The sequence below is a fragment of the Neofelis nebulosa genome, chromosome 5 (assembly GCF_028018385.1).
Source record: "Neofelis nebulosa isolate mNeoNeb1 chromosome 5, mNeoNeb1.pri, whole genome shotgun sequence".
NCBI lineage: Eukaryota > Metazoa > Chordata > Mammalia > Carnivora > Felidae > Neofelis > Neofelis nebulosa.
Genome location: NC_080786.1, coordinates 10935689 through 10962718, shown reverse-complemented (window position 1 = coordinate 10962718; position 27030 = coordinate 10935689). Strand labels below are relative to the sequence as shown.

The 27030-nt window shown below is 45.8% G+C and overlaps 1 protein-coding gene across 1 annotated transcript in view; it reads left to right on the top strand.

Annotated features, from left to right (window-relative positions):
• Positions 1–27030, top strand: part of GPD1L (glycerol-3-phosphate dehydrogenase 1 like) — a 57949-nt gene that overhangs the window by 18283 nt on the left and 12636 nt on the right. Inside the window, exons 3-5 of the mRNA XM_058729639.1 lie at positions 3540–3680; positions 5211–5349; positions 18569–18681. Coding sequence (XP_058585622.1) covers positions 3540–3680; positions 5211–5349; positions 18569–18681 — 393 coding nt within the window. The remainder of the gene's footprint in view (positions 1–3539; positions 3681–5210; positions 5350–18568; positions 18682–27030) is intronic.

Genomic DNA, 27030 nt, shown 5'->3' with positions numbered 1-27030 from the left:
AAATATGGCCCTTTGTAGCAACGTGGATGGAACTGGAGAGTGTGATGCTAAGTGAAATAAGCCACACAGAGAAAGACAGATACCATATGGTTTCACTCTTATGTGGATCCTGAGAAACTTAACAGAAACCCATGGGGGAGGGGAAGGAAAAAAAAAAGAGGTTAGAGTGGGAGAGAGCCAAAGCATAAGAGACTCTTAAAAACTGAGAACAAACTGAGGGTTGATGGGGGGTGGGAGGGAGGGGAGGGTGGGGGATGGGTATTGAGGAGGGCACCTTTTGGGATGAGCACTGGGTGTTGTATGGAAACCAATTTGACAATAAACTTCATATATTGAAAAAATTAATTAATAAAAAAAAAAAAGATTCTCCCTTTCTTGGGGCACCTGGGTGGCTCAGTCAGTTGAGCGTCCGATGTCAGCTCAGGTCATGATCTCACAGCTTGTGAGTTCGAGCCCTGTGTGGGGCTGTGCTGACAGCTGGGAGCCTGGAGCCTGCTTTGGATTCTGTCTCCCTCTCTCTCTGCCCCTACCCTTCTCATGCTCCATCTCTCTCTCTCTCTAAGATAAATAAATGTTAAAAAAAAAAAAAAAAGATTCTCTCTCTCTCTCTCTCTCTCTCTTTCTCCCTCTGCCCTTCTCTCGTACTCTCTCTCTCTCTCTCTCTCAAATTAAAAAAGAAATAAGGTAAGAATTTGTGGGGAGCAGGTAGATTTTTCTTTTTTTTTTTTTCAAGCAGGTAGATTTTTTGATAAATAATCTCTTTCATATCATTTTGAAGTGCTGTCATTTATATTACTTAATTTGAAAGGTTTCTGTGAAGTATCTGGGTAGGAAAAGTGATTTTTATACCCCTTCGTATATGGGGTGATTAAGGTCAGTGAAGATACGTCACTTGTCCAAGGTCAAACAGCTGATCATTTGCAGATAATGGGACTCAAATGTACATCTTTTCCATATTTTCTCTTTGGTTCTGGTGTCTTTTCCATTTCACCATGTTGGAAAATGCCCTGAAAAGGCAGACATGGAGGTGTGTGCACATGTATGCATGTGCATGTGTGTGTGTGTGTGTGTGTGTATGTTGAGGATGGATGGGGAAGAGGAGGATCAATGGGTCTAGAGAAGAAAAAAGATTTTAACTAAAATTCAGGCTGCCAGGCGCTGTATGAAGGCGTACAGATTGAAAACCCCCTCCTAAGAAAGGCTGGTAACCCTAGGCGGAGTGAAGGACCAGAGTTTTTACAAAGGCTGGGAGGGCACTGGGTGGGACCACAGGCAAATAAATGTAAGAGCATAAAGTGCTTTGTCAGTCAAGGACAAAGCAGCTGGGAATTGGCATTCGGAGGCTAATGGGATTGATCAAGAAATTGCTCTTTTGGAGGAGGTAGAATCTCCAAATGCAAGGGAGCTTGGTCTTTGGCCTGTGTAACTGCAGGGGCTGCTGGGAAATGTAGTCTCTAGCGAGGTGACTAGTGACCAGCTTCCAGCTCTGTGATTATGGAGGAAGGCAAGAAGGAATTTTGGTGAGGAGCTGGTGGTCTCCATCACAACGCCCAAACTAGATTTCCCAGGAGGCTTAGCCATCCCGAATGACGCTCCTGTGGCCCGCAGCACATCCTCAGAGAAGAATCTTCCTCCAGTCGCTTCGTTTGGGGAACCAGCAATGCTTAATGGGAGTATCAGTTACAGTCCGGTTCAGGTACATGTGACAGAAGACCTATCATAGCAGTGACCTAAGGAAAGTAAGTACTTGCTTTTTCCCATCTCGTGTAAGAGATGTTTATCATATTAGTGATGTGTTAATGGTGTCAGGGACTCTTGTGATCCTCCTGTTCTGCCATCGCAGCATTTGGTTTCTTCCTCATTGTCCAGCCATCTCTTCACGTTCCCCCCTGACAAAAGGGATTTCCCAGAAGTCACAGCGCTTCCACTGACACCCCGTTGGTCAGAACCTAATCACACGGGGCACCTAGCTGCAAGGGAAGCTGAGGAATGTAACCTTTCTGGGCATTTATGAGCCTGGCTCCAAACTCAGGCTTCTTGTGCTGAGGAAGAAGGGGAGATCAGACATCGGGGAGCAGTAAGCAGTCTTCTGCTAGGGATCACGTGGCCCCATGTCCCCGCCGGTCGCCTTTACTTCCGCTCGAGTGTGTGTGTGCGTGTGCGGGCGCGTGCATGTGTGTTTCTCTGGCTGTGTCCAATTCTAAAATCCATCTTCATATTCATCTGAAGGGAAGCAATTGCCATAATAGCTGACGGGGATGGAGTGGGTACCAAGCGCCCAACACTTACTATTCACCACAGCACTCTCAAAGTGCCTCACCTAGGAGACTTTGGTGCGGGACTATTTATAGAGCTATGGTCAGGGTCGAGGAAACCAAAAGGTCTTGCTGGAGCGCTCAGAGTTTAGCAACAGCAGGAAGTCATAACCACTTCTGAAAGGGCGAGGGGGCAGAGCAGTCTCACCAAACCAGCCTGGCCAGAGCTTAGGGACATGGAAGAGGGACTGCCTGCCAGGAGGTTTAACTAGAATGAAGCCAGGGCAGGAGTAGCCCCAGGAGGCTGATAAATACCCTGACCTGTCTCTCCTCCCAACCTTAGATCTCCTGACGGTGCCCCACTTTGGCTGAGGCCAAGTAGAAGGCAGAGAGCAAGGGCCTCCAGGGAAAACAGTCCACAGAAAGCAGCCTTCTGGGGTGGGGGTGGGGTGCCTGGGTGGCTCAGTCGGTTTAGCATCTGACTCTCGATTTCGGCTCAGGTCGTGATCCCAGGGCTGTGGGATTGAGCCCCGGGTTGAGCTCTGCACTGAGCGTGGAGCCTGCTTGGGATTCTCTCCCTCTCTCCCTCTCTCCCTCTCTCCCTCTCTCTCTCTCTCTCTCCCTATCCCCCTCCCCCGCTCATGCCCTCTCTCTTTGAAATTAAAAAAAAAAAAAAAAAAGCAGCCCCCTGGGGAACAGAGCAGGGCAAAGAAAGGCAGAAAATGGAACTGGGGGGGGGCGCCTGGGTGGCGCAGTCGGTTAAGCGTCCGACTTCAGCCAGGTCACGATCTCGCGGTCCGTGAGTTCGAGCCCCGCGTCAGGCTCTGGGCTGATGGCTCGGAGCCTGGAGCCTGTTTCCGATTCTGTGTCTCCCTCTCTCTCTGCCCCTCCCCCGTTCATGCTCTGTCTCTCTCTGTCCCAAAAATAAAAAATGTTGAAAAAATAAAAAAAAAATAAAAATAAATAAAAAAAAAAAAAAAAAAAGAAAATGGAACTGGGGGAAGCAACCCATACAGCATTATTATGACTCCCTTTTACAGGTAAGGAAATTGAGGCATGGAGAAGGTAAGTCACTTGCCCACCTGCTAAGCAACAGAAGGAGCACCCCCCTAGCTTCAGATGGGTGTCCTGAAGGAGAAGGCAGAGCGCAGGCCCGCATGCCTTTCCCGTCTGTCTGCGCGGCACTCTGCGCACAGTAGGCATCTGATAAACGGTCAGTGGATGAAATCATTGGGCGAGGCATATTTTGGTGTGGGAGTAACTGTTTCCTCCTCACCGCTGCAGATTGCTGTCCCAAACCTCAGCGAGGCCGTGCAGGATGCAGACCTGCTGGTGTTTGTCATTCCCCACCAGTTCATTCACAGAATCTGTGATGAGATCACCGGGAGAGTGCCCAAGAAAGCCCTGGGAATCACCCTCATCAAGGTAACGTGCCTCTGACCCCAGGCAGGGAAGTGGGGCCGAATGTCGGACTTCTTCGGTTACAGGGGAATTTCACATCCTCTCACGTCCATCTGTTGGAAATAGGATCTGAAAGGGAGGTTATGGCAGTTTTTTGTTTTCTTGTGTTTTTGTTTTAAAGATGCCTGGAAGGAAATCAATAACACATCCCAGGAGGCTAGCTGAGCTCAGCGTTGGGGGGGGCGGGGGGGGGGTCGCTCTCAATCACAGCAGGTTTTAGCGGTGGCAGTGATGTGAGGGTGAGCTCCTCCTGATGAACCTTCCTGTCCAGGACGTGGGTCTCTGCTGTGTTCTAGAAATCACTGGTGGTTTGTGCTGCTGGGAAATTAATCCTCATTTGTTTCCACTCCTGGATATATTCCCCAAAGAGGGAGTTTTTAACTAGAAGTCCACAAACCACTCCCAGAGGTCCACAGACAGAATTCATGTGGGGAGAAAAATTATGTTTTTATTCATTTTAACCTGTGACTAAAATGGGCATTTCTTTTGGTTTTGAATGCCAGCCACAAAGCCAGGTTTTTGGTCACAGTGGCATTAGGCAGTGCCTGTGGCCCCGCTCTCAGTAGAGGTCACGGGTATTTTCCTACCACTGTACAATGGCTTCAGCTATCTCCAGGTGTCATTTATGCTGATCACTACCTTGAAATTACGGTAATTGTTAAACCTGCCGCATCATCTTTCTAATTGCGTTAATAAAATAGCATGTATATTACTTTGTCACAAATTTGGTTTTGTTTTTTTAACACTTTGGTAACTAAATTTCAACGTAATTGGCTTCCTGGGTAATCTCCTGCATTTTGCTTTATGCATATCAGATTCTGAGAATGAGTCCATAAAACGATGCAGGGCCACATGGTAAAAAGGTTAGGAACCTCTAGAGAGACTGTGTTTTAGAGTGGTTCGTGGATGAATGTTCATGAAAGCAAACTGGAATAACTCACACGTCCGTCATCAATAGAATGGATAAATGAATAGTGGTAATACTCCATGGTGGTAAATAGGAACAAACCAGAGCATTCATGTAACCACATGGATGAATCTCTAAACTAATAATGTAGCACCAAACAGCACATCACAGACCAAAGGTACAGTTGCACTTACAGCCTTTCAAAAGCAGGCATAATGGCCTCACATATTTAGGGATAGCTTTATGTGGCAGAATGGTCAAGAACAGAAGGGAGCAGAGTATACAGCCTTCAGGATAGTAGGGGTGAGGACCAGTAGTGAGAAGGAGGATGAACTTGGGAAGGGACACACAAGGCTTCAGTGGTGTAGGTCATGTTCTGGGTGGTTACGTGTGTTTATTTTCTTTGCGTTTTATTGTTACTCTTTTAACACTGTATACATGGTGTGTATGTTACTCTTGTAAGCGCTGTTTTTTTTTCACATTGCATACGCCATTGGTTGCCTGAATCTGTTACTTACAAAAGTGACTGTGTCATGCTTCGTTCGTTCGGTCGTTTGTTTTCCCCTAACTTGTTGACATCCTTACAGGGCATAGACGAAGGTCCTGAGGGGCTGAAGCTCATCTCCGACATCATCCGGGAGAAGATGGGCATTGACGTCAGTGTGCTCATGGGAGCCAACATTGCCAGCGAGGTGGCTGCAGAGAAGTTCTGTGAGACCACCATCGGTGAGGTTGGCTGCAGGGCGGGGAGGGGCTGGGAGCCCAGACATTCGGTGTTTTAAAACATACATTTTCAATTTCTGTTATTTTTTGTAGCGGACTCTTCCTTGCCCCCATAACATTCCTGAAGTGAATATTCAGTGGGGTGGGGATTTTATACAGGGAGGCCATTCTGGGCTACAAAAATGTTTCACCAGCCTCCAGAATGAAGGAAAGCCAGGAGGCTGTTCTGACCTGCCATGATCCAAAAATGCAAAGTTGCTTACACAGACAAACAGGTGATTACATCCATGGTGGGGCTGTCCTGGCATTAGAAAACCCAGATTTTTTAAATTCACAAATGCCAGTATCTGGATCCTCATTGGATTCCACTGCTCAGTTCGACAACCCATATACCAAAAATTGGAATGATAAAAATTCGTGGGGAGAATCCCTGTTTTCAGGTGAATAGTCCAAAGCTCAGTGAATAAGTTACCTGCCCCGTGGTCACATAACCAGTAGAGAACCCAGGCACGAATTTGGCCGTCCTGTTTCCTGAAATAGAAAGCTCTTTCTACTCTTCTACAACATTGGGGTTGTGAAGATTTTCACTTCTTTTTAAAAGGGCTTTGGAATTCTCAGGTGCCCACGTACCACATTAAAGGACTCGTACAAAAGTAACAGTGCCAGATTCGCAGATGCCTTGTGCAAATTTAAGCTTATCTACCACTCCAGAACTTAATTCAGCCCTTGTCAAACATACCAGCAATGTGAATGATTTCTCCGTGCAGCTTTGTAAAAGGAAGCTCTGAGAGAGATCAGGCATGGGAAAAGATAGCTCCAGATTCTTTCTTTTTTTTAATATGAAATTTATTGTCAAATTGGTTTCCACACGACACCTAGTGCTCATCCCAACAGGTGCCCTCCTCAATGCCCATCCCCCCCCCCCACCTCCCACCCCCCATCAACCCTCAGTTTATTCTCAGTTTTTAAGAGTCTCTTATCGTTTGGCTCTCTCCCTCTCTAACTTCTTTTTTTTTTCCTTTTCCTTCCCCTCCCCCATGGTCTTCTGTTAAGTTTCTCAGGATCCACATAAGAGTGAAACCATATGGTATCTGTCTTTCTCTGTATGACTTATTTCACTTAGCACAACACTCTCCAGTTCCATCCACGTTGCTACAAAAGGCCAGATTTCATTCTTTCTCATCGCCACATAGTATTCCATTGTGTATATAAACCACAATTTCTTTATCTACTCATCAGTCGATGAGACATTTAGGCTCTTTCCATCATTTGGCTATTGTTGAAAGTGCTGCTATAAACACTGGGGTACAAGTGCCCCTATGCATCAGCACTCCTGTATCCCTTGGGTAAATTCCTAGCAGTGCTATTGCTGGGTCATAGGGTAGATCTATTTTTAATTTTTGGAGGAACCTCCACACTGCTTTCCAGAGCGGCTGCACCAGTTTGCATTCCCACCAACAGTGCAAGAGGGTTCCCGTTTCTCCACATCCACACCAGCATCTGTTGTTTCCGGAGTTGTTCATTTTAGCCAATCAGACCGGCATGAGGTGTGGTTTTGATTTGTAATTCCCTGATGAGGAGCGATGTTGAGCATCGTTTCATGTGTCAGTTGGCCATCTGGATGTCTTCTTTAGAAAAGTGTCTATTCATGTCTTCTGCCCATTTCTTCACTGGATTATTTGTTTTTCAGGTGTGGAGTTTGGTGAGCTCTTTATAGATTTTTGGATACTAGCCGTTTGTCTGATATGTCATTTGCAAATATCTTTTCCCATTCCGTCGGTTGCCTTTTAGTTTTGTTGATTTGTTTCCTTTGCAGTGCAGAAGTTTTTTCTCTTCATGAGGTCCCAATACTTCATTTTTGCTTTTGATTCCCTTGCCTTTGGAACCAGATTTTTATAGATGTCTGCAACTTAGGACATTGTTACTTCTTTTTCTTTTTCTTTTTAAGTGCATAAACATTGTGGAAAATAGGGACAATCAGACAAAGAACTCACAAAAAAAGGATATGAAATATAATAACATATACCTAAAACAGGGAGGAGAGGAGAGAAGAATGGGTTCAAACTTAAATGACCATAAACTTAATATAGACTGCCGTATGCAGATGTTATATACAAACCTAATGGTAACCATATATCAAAACCACGAATACATATGCAAAGAATAAAGAGAAAGAAATCCAAATATATTACTAAACAAAATTAGCAAAACATGAAAGGGAGAAAAACAAGAAAGGATCAGAGAAAATCTTCAGGAACAACCACAAAACAAGTAATAAAATGGCAATAAATACATATCTATCAATAATTACTTTGAATGTAAATGGACTAAATGCTGCAGTCAAAAGACATAGGGTGTCAGAACGGATAAAAAAACAAGACCCATATATGTTGCCTACATCGATATGCAGACCTAAAGACACCTGCAGACCAAAAGCACGGGGATGCAGAACCATCTATCATGCAAATGGATGTCAAAAGAAAGCTGAAATAGCAATCTTATACTGGACAAAATAGACTTTAGAACAAACACCCGTAGGAGCACCTGGGTGCCTCAGTTGGCTGAACTTCAGACTTCGGCTCAGGTCATGGTCTTGCAGTTTGTGAGTTTGAGCCCCGCATCAGACTCTGTGCTGACAGCTCAGAGCCTGGAGCCTGCTTCGGATTCTGTGTTTCCCTCTCTCTCTCTCTGCCCTGCCCCTCCTTGCATGTGTGCATGCGCTCGCTCTCTCTCTCTCTCTCTCTCTCTCTCTCTCTCAAAAATAAATAAACATTTAAAAAAACATTTAAACCAAACACTGTAAGGGGTACCTGGGTGGCTCAGTTAGTTGAGCATCTGACTTCAGCTCAGGTCATGATCTCACTACTTGTGAGTTCAAACCCTGCATCAGACTCACTGCTGTCAGTGCAGAGTCAGCTTTGGATCCTGTGTCCCCCTGTCTCTCTGCCCCTCCCCCACTTGCATTGTCTCTCTCAAAAAATAAACATTAAAAAAAAAAATCACTGTAGGGGCGCCTGGGTGGCGCAGTTGGTTAAGCGTCCGACTTTGGCTCAGGTCATGATCTCGCCATTCAGAGTTTGAGCCCCGCGTCAGGCTCTCTGCTGACAGCTCAGAGCCTGGAGCCTGCTTCAAATTTTGTGTCTCCCTCTCTCTCTGCCCCTCCACCGCTCATGCTTTGTCTGTCTCTGTCTCTCAAAACTAAATAAACATTAAAAAACAAACAAAAAAACCCCACACACACTGTAATAGGACACAAAGAAGGACACTATGTGTCATAAAGGGGACAGTCTAACAAGAAGATACAACAATTGTAAATATTTTTGTGCCCAACATGGGAGTATCCATATATAAAAAACAGCTAATAACAAACAACTAATTGATAATGATACAGTAATACTAGGGGGCTCTATCAGTCCACTTACATCAATGGACAGATCATCTAAACAGAAAATCAACAAGGAAACAAGGCTTTGAATGACACACTGAAACAGATTGATTTAACAGATGTATTCAGAACATTCCATCCTAAAAGAGCAAAATACACATTCTTTTCAAGTGCACATAGGACATTCTCCAGAATAGATCACATATTAGCCCACAAAACGGGCCTCAGCAAATACAAGAAGGTTGATATCGTACCATGTACCTTTTCTGCCCACAACACTATGAAACTAGAAGTCAACCAGAAGAAAAAAATCTGGAAAGACCACAGATACATGGAGGTTAAATAACATACTACTAAACAAGGAATGGGTTAACCAGGAAATCAGGAAATGAAAAAGTATGTGAAAACAAATGAAAATGAAAACACAAAGGTCCAAAACCTCTGCAATGCAACAAAAGCAGTTCTAAGAAGGAAGTTTATAGCAATACAGGTCTACCTCAGGAAGCAAGAAAAATCTCAAACAACCTAAACTTAGACCTAAAGGAGCTAGAAGAACAATAAATAAAACCTAAAACCAGCAGAAGGAAGGAGATAATAAAGATTAGAGCAGAAATAAATTATATAGAAACTAAAAAAAAATCAGAACAGATCAATGAAACCAGGAGCTGGTTCTTTGAAAAAATCAATAAAATTTATAAACCTCTAGCCAGATTTATCAAGACAAAAAGAGGAGGAGCACAAACAAAATCACAAATGAGAGGGGAGAAATAATAGTCAACACCACAGAAATATAAGCAATTAGAAGAGAATAGTAAGAAAAACTATATGCCGACAAATTGGACAAACTGGAAGAAATGGGTCAATTCCTAGATGCTTATAAACTATCAAAACTGAAACAGAAATAAGTAGAAAACTTGAACAGACCAATAACCAGACAAGAAATTGAATCAGTAATCAAAAAATTCCCGTGGGGCACCTTGGGTGCCTTAGTCAATTAAGCCTCCGACTCTTGATTTCTGCCCAGATCATGATCTCACAATCACAAGATAAGGCCCTGCATTGGGCTCCACACTGACAGCATGGACCTTACTTGGGATTCCTTCCCTCTCTCTCTGTCCTTACCCCCGTGCGTGCCCTCTCTCTCTCTCTCTCTCTCTCTCTCTCTCTCTCTCTAAATTAGTAAATAAACATTTAAAAACAAAACCCACCTCCCAACAAACAAAAGTCCAGAGCCAGTTGGCTTCAGGCGAATTCTACCAAATATTTAAAGAAGAGTTGATATCTGTTCTTCTTAAACTACTAAAAAAAAAAAAAAAAAAAAAAAGAAATGGAAGGAAAACTTCCAGATTTATTCTATGAGGCAAACATTACCATGATACCAAAACCAGATAAAGACACCACTAAAAAAGAATTACAGGGGTCCCTGGATGGCTCAGTCGGTTAAGCATCTGACTTTAGCTCAGGTCATGATCTCGCAGTTCATGAGTTCGAGCCCTGTGTCAGGCTTTGTGCCGACCACTCGGAGTCTGGAGCCTGCTTTTGATTCTGTGTGTGTGTGTGTGTGTGTGTGTGTGTGTGTGTGTGTGTGTGTGTGTCTCTCTCTCTCTCTCTCTGTTACTCCCCTGCTTGCACTCACTCTCTCAAAAATAAATAACGATTTTAAAAAATTGAAAAAAGAGAGAACTACAGACCAGTATCCCTGATGAACATAGATGTAAAAATTCTTAAGAAAATACTAGCAAACCAAATTCAACAATACATTAAACAGATTGTTCACCACGATCATGTGGGATTTATTCCTGGGTTGCAAGGGTGGTTCAATATTTGCAAATCAGCCAATGTGATACTTCACGTAAGTAAGAGAAAGGATAAGACCACATGGTCATTTCAACAGGTACAGAAAAGCACTTGACAAAGTACAACATCCATTCATGATAGAAACCTCAAGAAAGTAAATTTAGAGGGAACATACCTCAACATAATAAAGGCCATATGTGAAAAACTCGCAGCTAACATCATCCTTCATAGGGAAAAACAGAGCTTCTCCCCTAAGGTCAGGAAGAAGACGAGGATAAGGATGTCTACTCTCACAACTTTTATTCAACATAGTACTGCCAGTCCTGGCCACAGCAGTCAGACAACAAAAAGAAAAGGAATCCAGATCTGTAAGGAAGAAGTAAAACTTGGACTATTTGCAGATGACATGATGCTCCACCAAAAACCTCCACCATGAGCTCACATGAACTCACTAAAGTCACAGGGTACAAAATCAATGTACAGAAATCTGTTGCGTTTCTGTACACCAATAATAAAGTAGTAGAAAGAGAAATTAAGAGAGCAATCCCATTGAATCCCATTGCATCAGAAATAAGATACCTAGGAGTAAACCTAACCAAAGAGGTAAAAGATCTGTACTCTGGAAACTATAAACCATTGATGAAAGAGACTGAAGAAGACACGAATAGAAAGAGATTCCATGCTCATGAATTAGAAGAACAGTATTGTTAAAATGTCTATCCTACCTAGAGCAATCTACACATTTAATGACATCCCTGTCAAAATACCAACAACATTTTTCACAGAACTAGAACAAAGTACCCTAAAATTTGTATAGTGCCACAAAAGACCCTGAATAACCAAAGCAGTCTTGGAAAAGGAAAGCAAAGTTGGAGGCATCACATTTCCAGACTTCAAGTTTTATTACAAAGCAGTAGTAACCAAAACTCTATGGTACTGGCACAAAAATAGACACATAGATCAGTGGAACAGAATAGAAATCCCAGAGATAAGTTCACAATTGTATGGTCAATCTTTGACAAAGGAGGAAAGAATATACAAGGGGAAAACGACAGTCTCTTTAACAACTGGTGCTGGGAAAACCGGACAGTTATCTGCAAAAGAATGAAACTAGACCACTTTCTTACACCAGGTGCAAAAATAAATTCAAAATGGATTACAGCCCTAAATGTGAGACCTAAAACCATAGAATTCCTAGAAGAGAGCACAGGCAGTAATTTCTTTGACATCAGCCATAGCAACTTCTTTCTAAATATGTTGTCTGAGGCAAGGGAAACAAAAGGGAAAATAAACTACTGGGACTACATCGAAATTAAAAGCTTCTGCACAATGAAGGAAATAATCAACAAAACTAAAAGGCACCCGACTGAATGGGAGAAGATATTTGCAAATGACATACCTGGTAAAGGGTTAGTATCCAAAATATGTAAAGAACTTCTACATCTCAACCCCTCCAACACAAATAATCCAATTAAAAAATGGGCAGAAGACCTGAACAGACATTTCTCCAAAGAAGACATCCAGATGGCCAACAGACATGAAAAGACACTCAACGTGACTAATCATCGGGGAAATGCAACTCAAAACTATAGTGAGCCACACCTCACACCTTAGCCACATTTAGAATGGCTAAAATCAACAACACAAGAAACAACAGGTGTTGGTGAGGATGTGGAGGAGGGAACCCTCTTGCACCATTGGTGGGAATGCAAACTGGTGCAGCCACTGTGGAAAACAGTATAAAGTTCCCTCAAAAAGTCAAAAATAGAACTACCCTATGACCCAGCAATCTCACTACTAAGTATTTACCCAAAAAAATACAAGAACATATGTTTATTGCAGTATTATTTACAGTAGGCAAGATATGGAAGCAGCCCAAGTGTCCATTGGTTGATGAGTGGGCAAAGATGTGAGATATCTATATATCTATATCTATAATGGAATGCAGTATTACTCAGCCACGAAAAAGAATGAAATCTTGCCATTTGCAACAATATATAGAGAGTATAATGCTAAGCAAAATATGTCAGAGAAAGATAAATGCCATATGATTTCACTCATATGTGGAATTTAAGAGAAAACAAGCAAAGGGAAAAAATGAGAAAGAGAGACAGATCAAGAAACAGACTCTTAATTATAGAGAACTGATGATGGTTACCAGAGGGGTGGGGGGATGGGTTATATATGTGATGGGGATTAAGGAGTGCATTTGTGATGAGCACTGGGTGATGTATGGAAGTGCTGAATCACTATATCGTACACCTGAAACTAATATAACACGGTGTGTTAACTATCTGGACTTAAAACTTTAAGAGAGTTAAAAACAATAAGAACGGGGCGCCTGGGTGGCGCCGTCGGTTAAGCGTCCGACTTCAGCCAGGTCACGATCTCGCGGTCCGTGAGTTCGAGCCCCGCGTCAGGCTCTGGGCTGATGGCTCGGAGCCTGGAGCCTGTTTCCGATTCTGTGTCTCCCTCTCTCTCTGCCCCTCCCCCGTTCATGCTCTGTCTCTCTCTGTCCCAAAAATAAATAAAAAACGTTGAAAAAAAAATTTAAAAACAATAAGAACATTCAGCAAATGTTAAGGAGTTATAGCGACTTACCCAAGATTATACAGTTAGTCATCGGTTGAGCCAAGATTTGGATCGGGACTGTCTGACTCCAAGCTTGTTCTCTTTAGATACATGTAACAGTGTCCTTTATAGTGGGTTCCTAACTCACCAGTAACTCAGGATCATTCCTGGGAAGGGTTAGAACAAGGGTTCATCTAATCTCTGGGCCCACCTCTGGAGCTCCTCTGCACGGAAGGGGGCTAGTTCTCTTCACAGACAGATCCACAGGGACTCCGGCAGTTACAGGCTAGCAGCACAGGAAGGAGCTTCTGGAGTCCTTCAGTCCATTCCCTGCTTGGTAGATGAAGAGTGAGTTACTTACACAAGATCACCTGGGCAGAAGGGAATAGTCTCGAATCTGCTGTCCACCTAACACTGCCCTACTGGAAGATACTGTGAACTTTGCTGGTTGATCTAATTTATTTAGCAAATAGTTTAACAGATTGGAGCCATTTATATAAAATCGCGAGATTGATCGCTTTTAATCAAATACAGTCTGACACAGTATGAGGTAGCCAAGGATAGTTCTGTCGTGCCAACATCCTGCAGCCTTAATCACCAAATGGCCAACCCCTCACATTTATCACAAGAAGCATTAAACTTATATAACCTATTTTCTGTGCCAACACTGAACAGTAAGAAATTAGGGAATAAGGTAATCTGTCTTGTCACAGGAATTGCTCATATGAAAACGGAAAAACGTGAAATTTCCACATGCATTTGCCAGACTGAAAATGTGGTAGCAATAGCATCAATTAAAAAAACAAAAAAAGATTGTGATTTTCCTCCTTCTTCCCAAAGGGAATCCCTGTTAGTTTCTAAGGATCCTTCCAGGAAAAAAAAAAAAAAAAAAAAAAAAAAATTAGTCAATATGTAGGTTTTATTCTTTCAGTATTAATTCTTTTATCCATCTGTGATTTTGGTGTAGCCTGTGAAATTATGTCATTCCTTTTATTTAAAAACAGTTGTTTGTTCCAACTCAGTCCTGTTTGCCAATAATAAATCGGCAATCAGTTTTGGCGATCAGTTTGACGTGGAAATGTTGGGGTTCAGGAGCAAACAGTCAAGTAAGAATTCTTGAGACATCTTTGGTGCAAATAGGTGGTTTTCTTAAAGTAAATAAACATTTAAAACATTTTTTAAAATGGAAAAGATCATTTAGTACTGCTGTCTAATAAAATGTTAGTCATGAGACCCTTTAGATGTGTACCACTGGGCCATATGCTTGAAGGATGATTAGTAACATATATCTTGGGGGGATAGAGATAAAGGAAGTTTCCAAAGGAATTTTCTTTTTGTGTTTATTTATTTTGAGAGAGAGAGAGAGCTTGAGCAGGGGAGCAGCAGAGAGAGGGAGACAGAGAATCCCAAGCAGGCTCTGCACTGCCCACACGGAGCCCGATGTGGGGCTGGAACCCACAAACCGCGAGATCATGACGTGAGCCAAAACCAAGAGTCAGACACTCAACCAATTGAGCCACCCAGGGGCCTCCCAAAGGAATTTTTATGTGTTAAAGTAGACTTACAGGATCCTGGAAGTCAGGATACTGTTAAGCTAAGATGGCCTTTTGCCCTTAGCGAAGTATCAACATCAAGGCAGCTGAGTCCCTAGAGGAAGGTCACTCTGCCCCTCTCAAGGACTTGTCAATGGGCTGCAAGTTGTAAGGAAAGTTCATTTTTTCTTTTGCCTTTGTCCCCCACATTAAGTTGGTTGCAAATGGCTAGTCACCATAATTCTTCTGTAAGGCTGAGATGTCCTCTCCAGTCCTTGATTGAAACCTGTGTCTACCTATAGATTTTAGCTAGAATTTTTACATACCCCTAAGCCCTAGTCATTGTAGCAAAGCTTCTAGTTGGGTACATTAGGCTCTTTTTGGTTTGTAAAAACAGACAAATGCATACAAGGTTGTGTCTCTTTCCCTCTGGCTTCTATTTATCCAGTGTGCCCTCTGCCTTCTCTCTGGATTGGATAATGGTTGGCAAGAGTGACTTGAATTAAATTAAGTAAAACACTGAAAGGAACAGAGAACATAAAGGTGATAATGCCTAAATTATCTTATATAACCTGAATTAACCACGAGGAAATAACCAGACAAGCCCAAAGTAAAGGATGTGTTACAAAACGGTTCGTTTGCATTCTTCAAAAATGCCAGTGTCATGAAAGAATGAAAGGCTAAGGAGTGGTCCTGGATTAACGGTGACTCAAGAGATGTGACTACCAAATGCAGTGGGATCCTGGGTTGGGGGAGGGGAAAGATGTCATGGCTGCCAACCTTGGAGTAATTGGCGAGATTGGAATAGAGGAGTTGCATGTTAGATAATTGTATCAACATTAACTTCCTTCATTGGATGGTTGCCACGGTGGTTAATCCAGATCTCCTTTCTTGATAATATTAGCAACCAACTCATTCTTAGTTATGGTAGATTCAGGAGTTTTAGCCCCCTTGAATCTTCTGTGGAGGAAGATGGAAAAAACAGCCTTGTTTTCAGGATCTTGTAAAAATACTAACCAGCACGCTGAACTGTGGTGCCCCCTTGCGGTGAGAGTTCCCTTCATTCTTGGGACTGGCTTCACAAAACTAGAGACTTACCGTCATCTCACGAATATTTTTCGAAACCTATTATGTATCCAGCATCTGCTAAGTGTCAAGGATTCACAAGCTCCTTCTGGAGCTTCCAAATACACAAACAAATATGGAATCACAAACCGAAAGAGGGTTTTGAAGGAGACTTTATAAACAGGCTGATTATCTCTAAAGCTTGGCATGAAAGAGAAGGGAGATATCCCTGTCTTTTGGTTCATACTGAGTTTGGGGCAGCCCTTCTCCATGGCTGTTGGGATTACCCGTTCTGGTCTGGGTCCCTGCTTGCCTTATCACTACTTAGGACTGGTAATAACACAGTTAGTGCTTTCCTGTCTGAGACTTAAAATAATAATTTTCTTGAAGTTACATCTGAGAAAAGGTGGGATTGCTGTAAACCAAGCCCACTTCTCTAAGGGACATTGTATGTAATTTGCAGCCACAGAGGAACCGACAGACCCCACCTGTATCAGTGGCACGTGGAGAGCACCTTCCTCCCTGCCTGTCTTGTCTGTCACATTGCTCACAACAGCACCTCGCTTCCAGCCGCAGACAGCTGGATTGTAGTGAGCGAAGGGCTCGTCTGTGATGCTTAACGATCGTCCTTCATGCTGGAGGCTCTGAGCCGTGGCCCACGGTGAGGGACACAGGAGAAAGACTGTGATGATGTCATGATGTGGAGGCGGGGGGGGGGGGGGGTCGAGTTTACCCAACCCAGGTGATGAAACAGGATTGCACAGAATCACCCGCGTGGTCTGCTAGACTGTTTGAAAAAGGAAGACGACCGTTTGCTCAAACTGACACAGTTCTAATATTTGGAGAACTCAGCTAAATCATAGATAATAGCAATGCTTGTGGAATAGAAAATGTGTTTCTGAGTATTGGGTGTAGACATTTTAAACATTTCATTGTGGGAAATTTATTTAAACAAAACAAACAGAAGGAGGCAGAACGTGGTCATGAACCCCATGTAGGCGCCCCTCACCTTCCACTCCCCCCTGGATTCTTTTCACATATTAATTATGGATGTACTCGTAATTGCTGACAATCACTTCTTTTCTGCATTGGAAAAATACAGCTCTGTGATTTTTTTTTGTTTTTATCTGGTCTTCCTCCCCCGCCCCCCCCCCCCCCCCCCCCAGCCGCTGGCCACACTCAGGAAGCATAGCAAAGAGACTCAGAGCACCTGGGGTAGAATTGGGCTCTGTCTCCTCTGAGCTGTGTGATCCTGGGCAAGTTGGTAAACCTCTCTGGGCCCCCTGTCTGTAAACGGGGAGAATCAGCCATAAGCATGTGTCAGCTATCCCCATCGTCATTATATAGAACCTCTGTGTGCTCTAATAGGCTGTTTTCACACCCGCTTCTTATTTAACCCCACAGCAGTCCTGAGAGTGCCCTCCGGTTCACTCACGAGGGAGTTGAGCCTGCAGGAGGTTAAATCAGGAGTTTGCAAACTTGTCTGCAGGAGTCACCTGGGGCCCATCACAAGTTACTGATGCCTGCTGCCCTGGAGACTGATTTAATTGGCCTGGGATGTGGCCTGGGCTTCGGTGCAGTTAAAGGTCCCCAGGTGATGGTGATGTGCAGAGACCCGCGTGGGACCGAGCTTGTGGACCTAGAGGCGGGCGGAACCCAAATCGGATAGTGCTCAGTGAGCTTTCCGCCATCTCTGTGTGACTTGAGAGCCAGGACTTGGCTGGGAAGTTTTATGATCTGATTTCCAGAGCCTTCCCAGAGCTGAGCCCCACGCCACACCCTCACCCATCAGAGCAGATTTCACACCAGGCTTTACGTGTAAAGTTTTGTTTGAGTCTTAATCCTGAATTCCTAAACAAAACATGAGAAAGCGTCCCTCCCGTTCCAGGCACGGACGTGGCGGTTGCAAAAGCAAGTACTCTTCTGAATGCGTTTGCATCTTCCACTATTTAGTCCATGAACACAGTTGTTGGCGTCTGTATGGGTTCTCTCTCGCCATCCTGATGCTAAGTAAGAAAGCAGAATCTCGGTGGCCTAGAGCACAGCTGACACCCGTGGGTCCCCTTGGGGTCGGCTGCTCTCAGCTGGGTGTTTCTCCGCTCCGTGTGTCTGTCATCTTCCTGCTCGGCCCAAGGGGCTAGCCGGGGAATGTTCTCACAGTGAAGGCAGCGGTACAAGGAAACCAGCCCCACTTCTGCACAAGCCGACTGCAAGACCTCCTGCGTCACGTCGGCTAGTGTCCCGCTGACCACAGCAAATCACGTGACCGAGCCCAAAGTTAAGAGGTGCGGAAATATGTCCCATTTGCTTTGAGTGCAGGCACTTCGTGTGGTCAAGCCTAACATTAGTGGAAAGGAATGCACTCTTCCCCGTGGAAAGGACGGGGTGGGTGGTTTGAACACAAATCTGTTACAGATGTAAACGTAGACGTTGGTCCATAGGTGTTTGTGGTAGCAGAAAGTCGCTAGGTATTAAACATTGAAAGATACTTAGATAAAATAGAATACACTTCCCCAGGAAAAGAGAAAGCTGCTATTTAAGATGATGTAGAAACTATGTCAGTGAAAGTTATTCATGCCATGAAATGGAGAGAGCAGATTATGAAACCACATATATATTATGTTGCCAATTCGGAGAAGAACCATGTCTATTCATATTTCAGGAACTTAAAGATGTGTGCCAAATTGTTAATGATCATCTGGGGTAGAATTATGGAATATTTTTATCTTCAAGTTCTATTCCTCTGAATTTGCTACATTTTCTGTGATACATATACATATCGTAGTAAGGAAAACATTTTAAACCGGGTTAGATGGGGAAGCTAAGATTCCGCATTCCTCTCAATTGCCTTTTTTTGGTAACCTTCCCATAGGCAGCAAGATAATGGAGAATGGCCTTCTCTTCAAAGAACTTCTGCAGACTCCGAATTTTCGAATTACTGTGGTTGATGATGCAGACACCGTCGAACTTTGCGGTGCTCTGAAGGTAAAGTCAGCCTTGTTATTTCTGCTCGAGGAGCTAATTGCGGCCGGCCACTGTTAGCGGTGTTGAATCTGAGCCTGAAGAGTGGGCCCTGTGTTCATGCCTGCACTTCAGCGAAGAATAGTGAATTGAGAGCCTTGTGTATCACTTCCGGCCTTGCCCCAGCCTTTCCTGGGTGGTGGGAAGTTCCTCTCCCACTGGGGTTTGCTTTTACTTGGAAATGTGGGGAAAGTGTGGTGTTTTATTCTTTGGGAAACTGGCAGCATGAATATTTAAAAAGCGTGGAAAGTCTCTTGATTGTAGAATTTTACCAGAGACCAAAGCATTCCATTAATTCATATATTTCTCTCCTATGTTGTCTTGAGCCGGAAAGGGACTTCTTGCCTCTGAATTACGCTACTCGGTTGCTTTGATAGTTTGGTTGGTTGTTGTTTTTAATGGAAAAATAGTCTGCTGCTGACAAAGGTTTTTCCAAGAATGGTTTAAAAAGATTTTTTTTTAAATGTTTATTTATTTTTAAGAGAGAAAGAGACACAGAGCATGAGCGGGGGAAGGAGTAGAGAGAGAGGGAGACACAGAATCCCAAGCAGGCTCCAGGCTCTGAGCTGTCAGCACAGAGCCCGACGCGGGGCTCGAACCCACGAACCCACGAACCGTGAGATCATGCCCTGAGCCAGAGTCGGATGCGTAACCGACTGGGCCACCCAGGCGCCACACGCATGGTTCTATCTTTGTCCGGAAAGGGAAATGGTCCAATTACATAAGCAGCTTCTACTGGCCAGTGGCCTGGGAGGGTAAAGGGAAGGGTTTCCATAGGGGCTCCTGATTTGTTCTGCTCTGCCTATAAAAGTCTCGGTCGTGGGTCCCTCTCTCGCCTGACTCTGGGAAACAGCCAGTGAGGAGCTGGCTGGCCTTTCTGATCCTTCTCCCCCTGGAATCAGCTGCTAGAGCTGCTTTCTCAAAAAAAAAAAAAAAAAAAAAGACCTCAATGTGAATGAATACCACCACCAACCCCCCCCCCCCCAGTCCCTTTTGAGCCATTTCTTTTGTAACAAAAGCCGCTTTTCAGGAATTTGAGCACCTCGGGAAGGAAGTCACGCAGTCTGGCATTCATCCGCCTCCCTTTGCAGGTAAAAATGGCAAAGACTGAAAGAACACTGAAGAGACAAGAAACCAAAGACTGCCTTCCCGCCCTCTCTCTAGATCGAACGTACCTCCTTTTTGTCTCATCAGAATTTAACACCACTTTTCTAGAATTAATATCCTGTGTGTGTGTGTGTGTGTGTGTGTGTGTGTGTGGGGGGTCACAGGTCCTTACACCGTGAGGATTTTAGGAACGAAAGCCAGCTAAAGACTGGGGCTCCCAGGCAGCACAGGCCCTTACTTCTGGATGTCCGCGTGGGGCGTCCTTCCTGCGACTGGCGGGTCCTGTTACACAGTGAACACACTGGCCTTGGCTGCTTGGTTTATTTTTGTTGGTTGAGATTTTTATGTGTTTTTAATGGTCCTTCATTAAACTAATGACCAGTTGACAACAGGGGCCTCGTGAACGCCTAATTGCTCAGCCTCAGCCTGTGTTGCTCCAAAATTGTTTTTAAGCGACTGGATGTTTCTGGTGGTAGATGGAGAAGCTGTGAGATCCTGCCCGGGACAAAGGGTGTTTGGGGGGGTGGAAACAGAAAGATTCTAGATTGAGGGCTCTGGAAAAGCTTCTGCTAATGGGACCTCATGCTGGTCTTGTGTCTGAGCTTAGACTGGCTTTTCATTTTTGTTGGCAGGAAGCCGGTAAGCGGATCTGTGCCTGCTACCAGGACAGAGAGTGGTTCGTGGGGGGCAGAGACAGATGGGGTTGAGGACCATTCATCATGCTTCCTCTGGCTATCCTTTGAAACAGGATCAGTTACCATCATTCCCGTCGGCTTGCATCAGAGCTGGGATTTTTGGAAACCGAGAAACAGGCACTTTGGGGGTAATTGAGGCTAACCATTTGGTCACACAGATAAGGAGATGGCGATCCAGAGAGAGTAAATCACTCAAACGTAGCGAATATTGGCACAGTCGGAGTGTGGAAGCGGGTTCCAAGCATCTTAGTCTGGTGTTCTTTGGTTACGATGTACAGCCTGACGCTTCTGGTTTGTGTCCAGTTGAATAGAATGAATCCCTCCCTTGTCAGAGGCTGCCAAAGCAAGGACAGATGGACAGACGTTTCTTTTATTACATAATTGATGATGTGGAAATGTTGGGGTTCAGAGCAAATGGTCAAGAGAGAATTCTTGAGACATCTTCGGTGCAAAAAGGTGGTTTCATTAAAGCACAGGATCAGAACCCCTGGGTAGAAAGAGCTGCACTGGAGCTGTGAGGGGTGACTGACTGTCTAGTTTCAAGTGGGGAGGGGGTTAGGGATAGGAAAAGTCTCTAAGGAATTTTGGAAGCAAGGTTTCCAGGACCTTGAGGGGGCCAGCTGTTGTTAGGAAAATGTCATTTACTCCTGCCTACTAAAACTTTAGTCGTGAGACCCTTTAGACGTGTATCAGGGGCCATATGCTTGGAGGACGATTGCTAACATATATTTGGGGGTAGAGATAAAGGAAGTTTCCAAAGGCATTTTTATATGTTAAAGGAGACGTAGGATCCTGGAGGTCGGGATGTTGTGAAGCTAAGATTTGCCTTTTGCCCTTAGCAAAGTATCAACATCCAGGCAGCTGAGTCCCTAGAGGAAGGTCGCTCTTCCTGTCTCAAAGGCCTGTCAGTGCCCTGTAGGTTGTCAGGAAATTTAATTTTTTCCCTTGCCTTTTTTTCCCCCACATCAATTAATAGTCTGTTGTTTTTTCCTGATTATAAAAGTAGGCACGTTCACTGTTTCACACAACAGATGGATGTAAAGAAAGTAAAAATCACCGATAGCCCCTGCATCCTGAGATACGCACTGTTGATGCTTTGTATACCCTTCCAGTCTTTTTAGTGAGCATACGTAGGTGTAGGGCTGCTTTTAAAAACAAAAACTGGGTCTTACTGTTCAAATAGTATCACATGTTTGCCTCTTTCACATTAAATTAACAATCTTCAGTAATCTCTATACTAGCAATCAAAGAAATGTACACTGTCCCTTTTTTGTGCTCAAAAACATGACGTTTGAGCTACAAAAATAAAAATTGAAAACAACTCACTACAAGGATAAAACCAAAAAGAAAATGTAACGGTTTTCTGCAAAATCATATTAGAGCAGTGCATTTTACTGCCTTCAGAATGTCCTTTACCTCTGACCTATATTAATCTCCAGTAAGGCGATATTCTTTTTTAAATATCAGCTTTATTTAAGCATAATTCATGTACATTAAACTGCATCCATTTAAGTTCCTAAGACAGTGGGTTTTAACAGGTGTGTGCATAACCCTGAAAATCACGATAGGGAACAGTTCCATCATCCCCAAGGGATTCTCTGTGTCCCTTTTCAGTCCCCACCCCAGCCAGGCTGTTCTGCTTTTGTTCACTACTGTTTACGTTTTCTAGAACTTTTATAATGGAGTTGTACAGTTATCTACTCTTCTGTGTGTGGCGTCAGAGATGCTTTATCAGGATTGGGTTTCATTAGCAGAGAACCAAAATAATAGCGGCTGAAGGCCATAGAAGTGAATTTCTTTCTTATGTAAACATCCTCAATCCGAACGAAAGCTCCTTTCCACACGATCCTCAGGGAGCCAGGCTCCTAACAGCTCACAAGGATTGGCCCTTGTCTTCGTGTTTTGTTTTGTTTAAATTTTTTTTTAATGTTTATTCATTTTTGAAAGACAGAGAGCACAAGCAGGGGTGGGATGGACAGGAAGGGGGAGACAGAATCCGAAGCAGGCTCCAGGCTCCGAGCTGTCAGCACAGAGCCCTACGTGGGGCTCGAACCCACAAACCGCAAGATCATGACCTGAGCCGAAGTCGGACGCTCAACCCACTGAGCCACCCAGGCGCCCCAGCTTGTCTTCATGTTTTAAAATGGTAACCAGAGGGGTGCCTGGGTGGCTCTGTCGGTTAAGCGTCCAACTCTTGGTTTCGGCCCAGGTCATCATCTAGTGGTTTGTGGGATCCAGCCCCGTGTCAGGCCCTGTGCTCTCTGTGCTGACAGTGTGGAGCCTGCTTGGGGTTCTCTCCCTCTCTCTCTCTGCCCCTCCTCGGCTTGCGTTCTCTCTCTGTCTCTCAAAATAAATAAGCATTAAAAAAAAACAACAAACAAGGTGACCAGAGCTCTAGCCATCACATCTGCAGGAGGCAGATGGTTTCATGTGAATGAGCAGTACCTCATCGTGTGACTACACCTAGCTGCAAGGGACGTCGGGTCCCCTGGTTAGCCACGTATTTGCATCAAAGTCAGGGACGCTGTGACTCTGGAGGAGGAGAGTAGGTGGGGAGATAAACCCATAACCTGTGCCACAGCCACCTGACACACCCCTACTGCTGGGTGTGCAGGTTTCTTCCAGGGCTTTGGCTGTGATAAGCCATGCTGTGCTGCACGACCTCGTGCCTAGTGCCGGGGCCACTGCTGGGCCACTGCTGGATCCCGCTAGCCATGTGTGGCCATTTGCATTTACATTCGAATTCGTTAAAACTTAAAAAAAAAATTAACGGTTCAGTTTCAAAGACTGCGGCCCCACACGAGTCTTTGGTGAGTCCCAGTGGCTCGTGGCTACCCGGTGGGGCGAGCAGATGTAAGGCATTTACATCACTGCAGAAATTTCTAAGGCCGCGTCTCATCGGGGTGCCCAGCCTGGCGGGCTACGTGCGTGCGGGGTTGACACCTCAGCCAGGCCGCCCTACGCAGAGCCTAACCTGCCAGCCTTGCTAGGGGTAGGCCCACACTGTGCAGTCAGAGCTCTCCCTTAGGCCCAAAGCTCTGGTACCTGGCCTCAGGTAGAATCGGGTGGAGTGTTGGGGGTACGGGAAACAGTGACCGCTGCCTGCTGCCTGCGTTTCACCGGAGCCCTGCGTCCTAGGTGGGGAGCCTGTTTGCATAGCCTGCGGGCGGCCTCGGCCGGCTTCTCCACTTTTATGTTCTTTGTGTGGGAGGCTCGGAGTGGAAGGAATCGAGTCCCATCCAACCCGCCCTGGCTCCGAATTGCAACGATGGCACTTCAGGGCGAATGATTGCCTCCGAGCGTTGCCACAACCCAGGAAATGGGGAAGGGCTTACGCACGCCTGTCTTCTGAAAATCATGGTATTTTTAGCTCCAGAATAGTTTAAAGCAGATTTAAATGCACAGTGGATAATGATAACTTTCACAGCTGAGTGATCTCAGAGGACATCTGCTCGGATGCTATTCAAACACGATCTGACTGGCTCAGTGTGTTTATTTTTCTTTTGACAGTGATAAGTGGTGGAGGGGAGAGAGTGAGGGTTTCAAGATCCATCATAAGGCGATTAAACTGGATCGGCGCCCAGGGTCCCCTTAGAAGGGAGGAGTTTACCCTGCCGTGGTCTCCTGCTCTTCCCCCCCCCACCTTCTAAAGTGGGGAGGTCAGCCATCTGGGGGAAACTGAGGTGATCCTGACCTGTGTGCCCTGCGGGGAAGGGGGTCACAGAAGGGCCAAGAGGCCAGCTGCAGTCCCAGGCCTTGGACACCCTCATTTGCTTTTTCTCTGGGAGCAGTGACACGAAAGGTCAGAAGCATTGCTCTGGAGCTCAGGGCTCATCCAGTACAGCTCCTGCTTGGATGCTTCCAGTGACCGAGGGCTCACTCCTTTACCTCCAAGTCTTTCAGATTTAGTGAGGTCAGCTCTTCCTGTTAGAAAGTTCTTATCTTGAATCTGAGGTGGCCCCTCTGTGCCTTTCATTCACTAACCCCCCAGCGGCCCAGTGTGATCTACCCCCTGGAGGGAACTCTGGGGCCAGGCTGCCTGGTCGGGCAGGTACCCACTGTGTGACCTTGGGGGAACTACTTCCCCTGTGTGTGGGTTTCCTCACCTCTCTCTTTGCATGATAATGGGACCCGCCTAGTAGGAATGTTGTGACGATTAAACCAGTTAATACTACAGGAAGCACTTAGAGGGTCGATAAGATTAAGTGTTGTTTTTGTTATTTCCTTCCATAAATCTTTTCTCCTCCTAAGCCTACCCTGTTTACTTCCTAAGCCTTCCTGAAGGCCAGAGAGGCACTCCCCTTTGACACCTGACTGGCTGCGGAGGGTTCAGGAAGGTCTCTGACCCTAGGTGGGGTGGGTTAGCCATACCCTGGAAGCAGTAATAAGGCCCAGGGAAGAGAGTGGGCCTGAGGGGCCGGACGTAGGGCCTGTCTTCCTGGGAAGCCGCTGAACCTCCCTGAGCCCGCCAGGGGGCTGGGTACACACACCCAGGGGGCTGGGTACACACGTGTGAGGGCTCTCCGGAGAGTGCCGGTGAGACTGTGTGCACAGGGGCCTCACCGGGGGGGGGGGGGGGGGGGGCACTTTGTAAATAATCCCTCTCTCCTCTGTGTCTAGGAGCCCCCTGGTGGAAGGAAGCTGTTTTATCTCCTTCGATATATAGCCTCGTATTGTGGTTGGTCTGTCAAGTAACCCCCAGAATGGGTCCCATCGTGGCGAAGGGGGCACAGGAGACAGTCGAGGGAGCGTCGGAGAGCCATTTTAACAGTCTAACCATTTGGATCCTCGACATGTTGCCATGGTAACTTCAATAAAACCATTTGGCAGGCTCACCCGGCAGTTGGCCTCACGGCCTGGTGGTCAGTCCTCCCACAGGTCCCCAGGTGTCTCTTTGTTGCCTCAGCACTGTCCCACTTATCTGCAGCCCCAGGGCAGGCCACAGCTGTACCAGCTTTCCTGGAGGGATGTCACCACCTTAGAAAGGCCTTGAAAGATCTTGTCTAAGCCCCGAATTTTGATACTGTGGCCAAGAAGGCTCAGAGAGGTGGAGTCATTTTCCCAAGGTCACGCAGCAGAGTCAGAACCAGAGACCATCTGGATATCTGTGCGTGTGCTTTTGGTGCCTCCCCATGGCTTGCTTAGTCCGGCTCCTCTGCCAGGAGGGGTGTCTGGGTCTGTCTGGACCCAGCCCTGGGTGTTCTTGCCATCCCCGGCTCGTCTTTGCACAGCGCCCCGCGTAAAAGGTTAGGGTGTTGTTTTGCCCCTCCGCACCTCAGGGCTCCTCTCACGCTGCCTGTCCCCTCCTCTCTTCCGGATGCTGCCAGACCCTAGAGTGTGCCACGCCAGGAACCGCCCACGTCCTGCGTCAGTGAGCGCACACAGTGGTACTTGGGGAGAGATGGCTGCCGTCGGGGCCTCACGAAGCCTGCAGTTCACATTGCCTGTGTGGCCGGAAGGGGTTGGGAGGCTTTTGCAGGGTCCGGACAGAAGTCGGTAGCTTTTGAAAACCTAAGCGCTCTGCAGAAGACCCGATTCCTCGTCAGCTCCACCTGCAGCTGTAGGAAGCGGGGTCTAAATGGAGTCGGGCCAATTCAGGGCGAGACCGACCCCCCTGGAAGCTGCTTGGTTGCTCTGTCCGAACAGCTCATAACCTCCCGGGGAGGCTCTCGAGAACACAGAAAGTGCGAATTCATCTAAAACCTGCACATGTTCCTGTCGGGTCTCTGATCTTTTTATAACATTTTTTTTATTGTTTATTTTTGAGCGAGCGAGAGAGAAAGAGAGAGTGCGAGCAGGGGAGGGGCGGAGAGAGGGAGACACAGAATCTGAAGCAGGTTCCAGGCTCTGAGCTGTCAGCACAGAGTCTGACATGGGGCTCGAACTCATGGGCTGTGAGATCATGACCCAAGCTGAAGTCAGTCGCTTAACGGACTGAGCCACCCAAGCGCCCTGTGTCAACTTTTTAAAAAAAATGCTTATTTATTTTCGAGAGAGAGACGGGGACAGAGGATCCGAAGCAGGCTCTGTGCTGCCAGCACAGACCCCATTGAGGGGCTCGATCTGATGAACCTCGAGATCATGACCTGAGCCAAAGTCGGACGCTTAACTGACTGAGCCAGCCAGGGCCCCTATCGTCAACTCTTTGAGGACAGGCTTTGGGCCACATTCTGTCTTTGCAGCTCCTCCCTGGGGGCGCCCTCAGCCCCCACGTCCTCCGCCACCAGGGCCCGCCCCCACACGGCATGCTTAATCCACATGGGTTGAAAGGAAAATCAGATTTTCGGTACCTCTTGCAGAACATCACTTTCTGCCCAGGTTATAATTATTGTCGCGCATTTTGTTGTCCCATTAGGCCAGAGGTAGGCAAACTTTTTCTGTAGGGGCCACACAGGAAATGTTGTGGGCTTTGGGGCCCCTATGGTCTGTGTCGCAACTACTCAAATCTGTTGTTAACAGCGCCAGGGCAACCACAGGTGGTACACGAATAAGCAGGGGTGCCTGGCTTCCA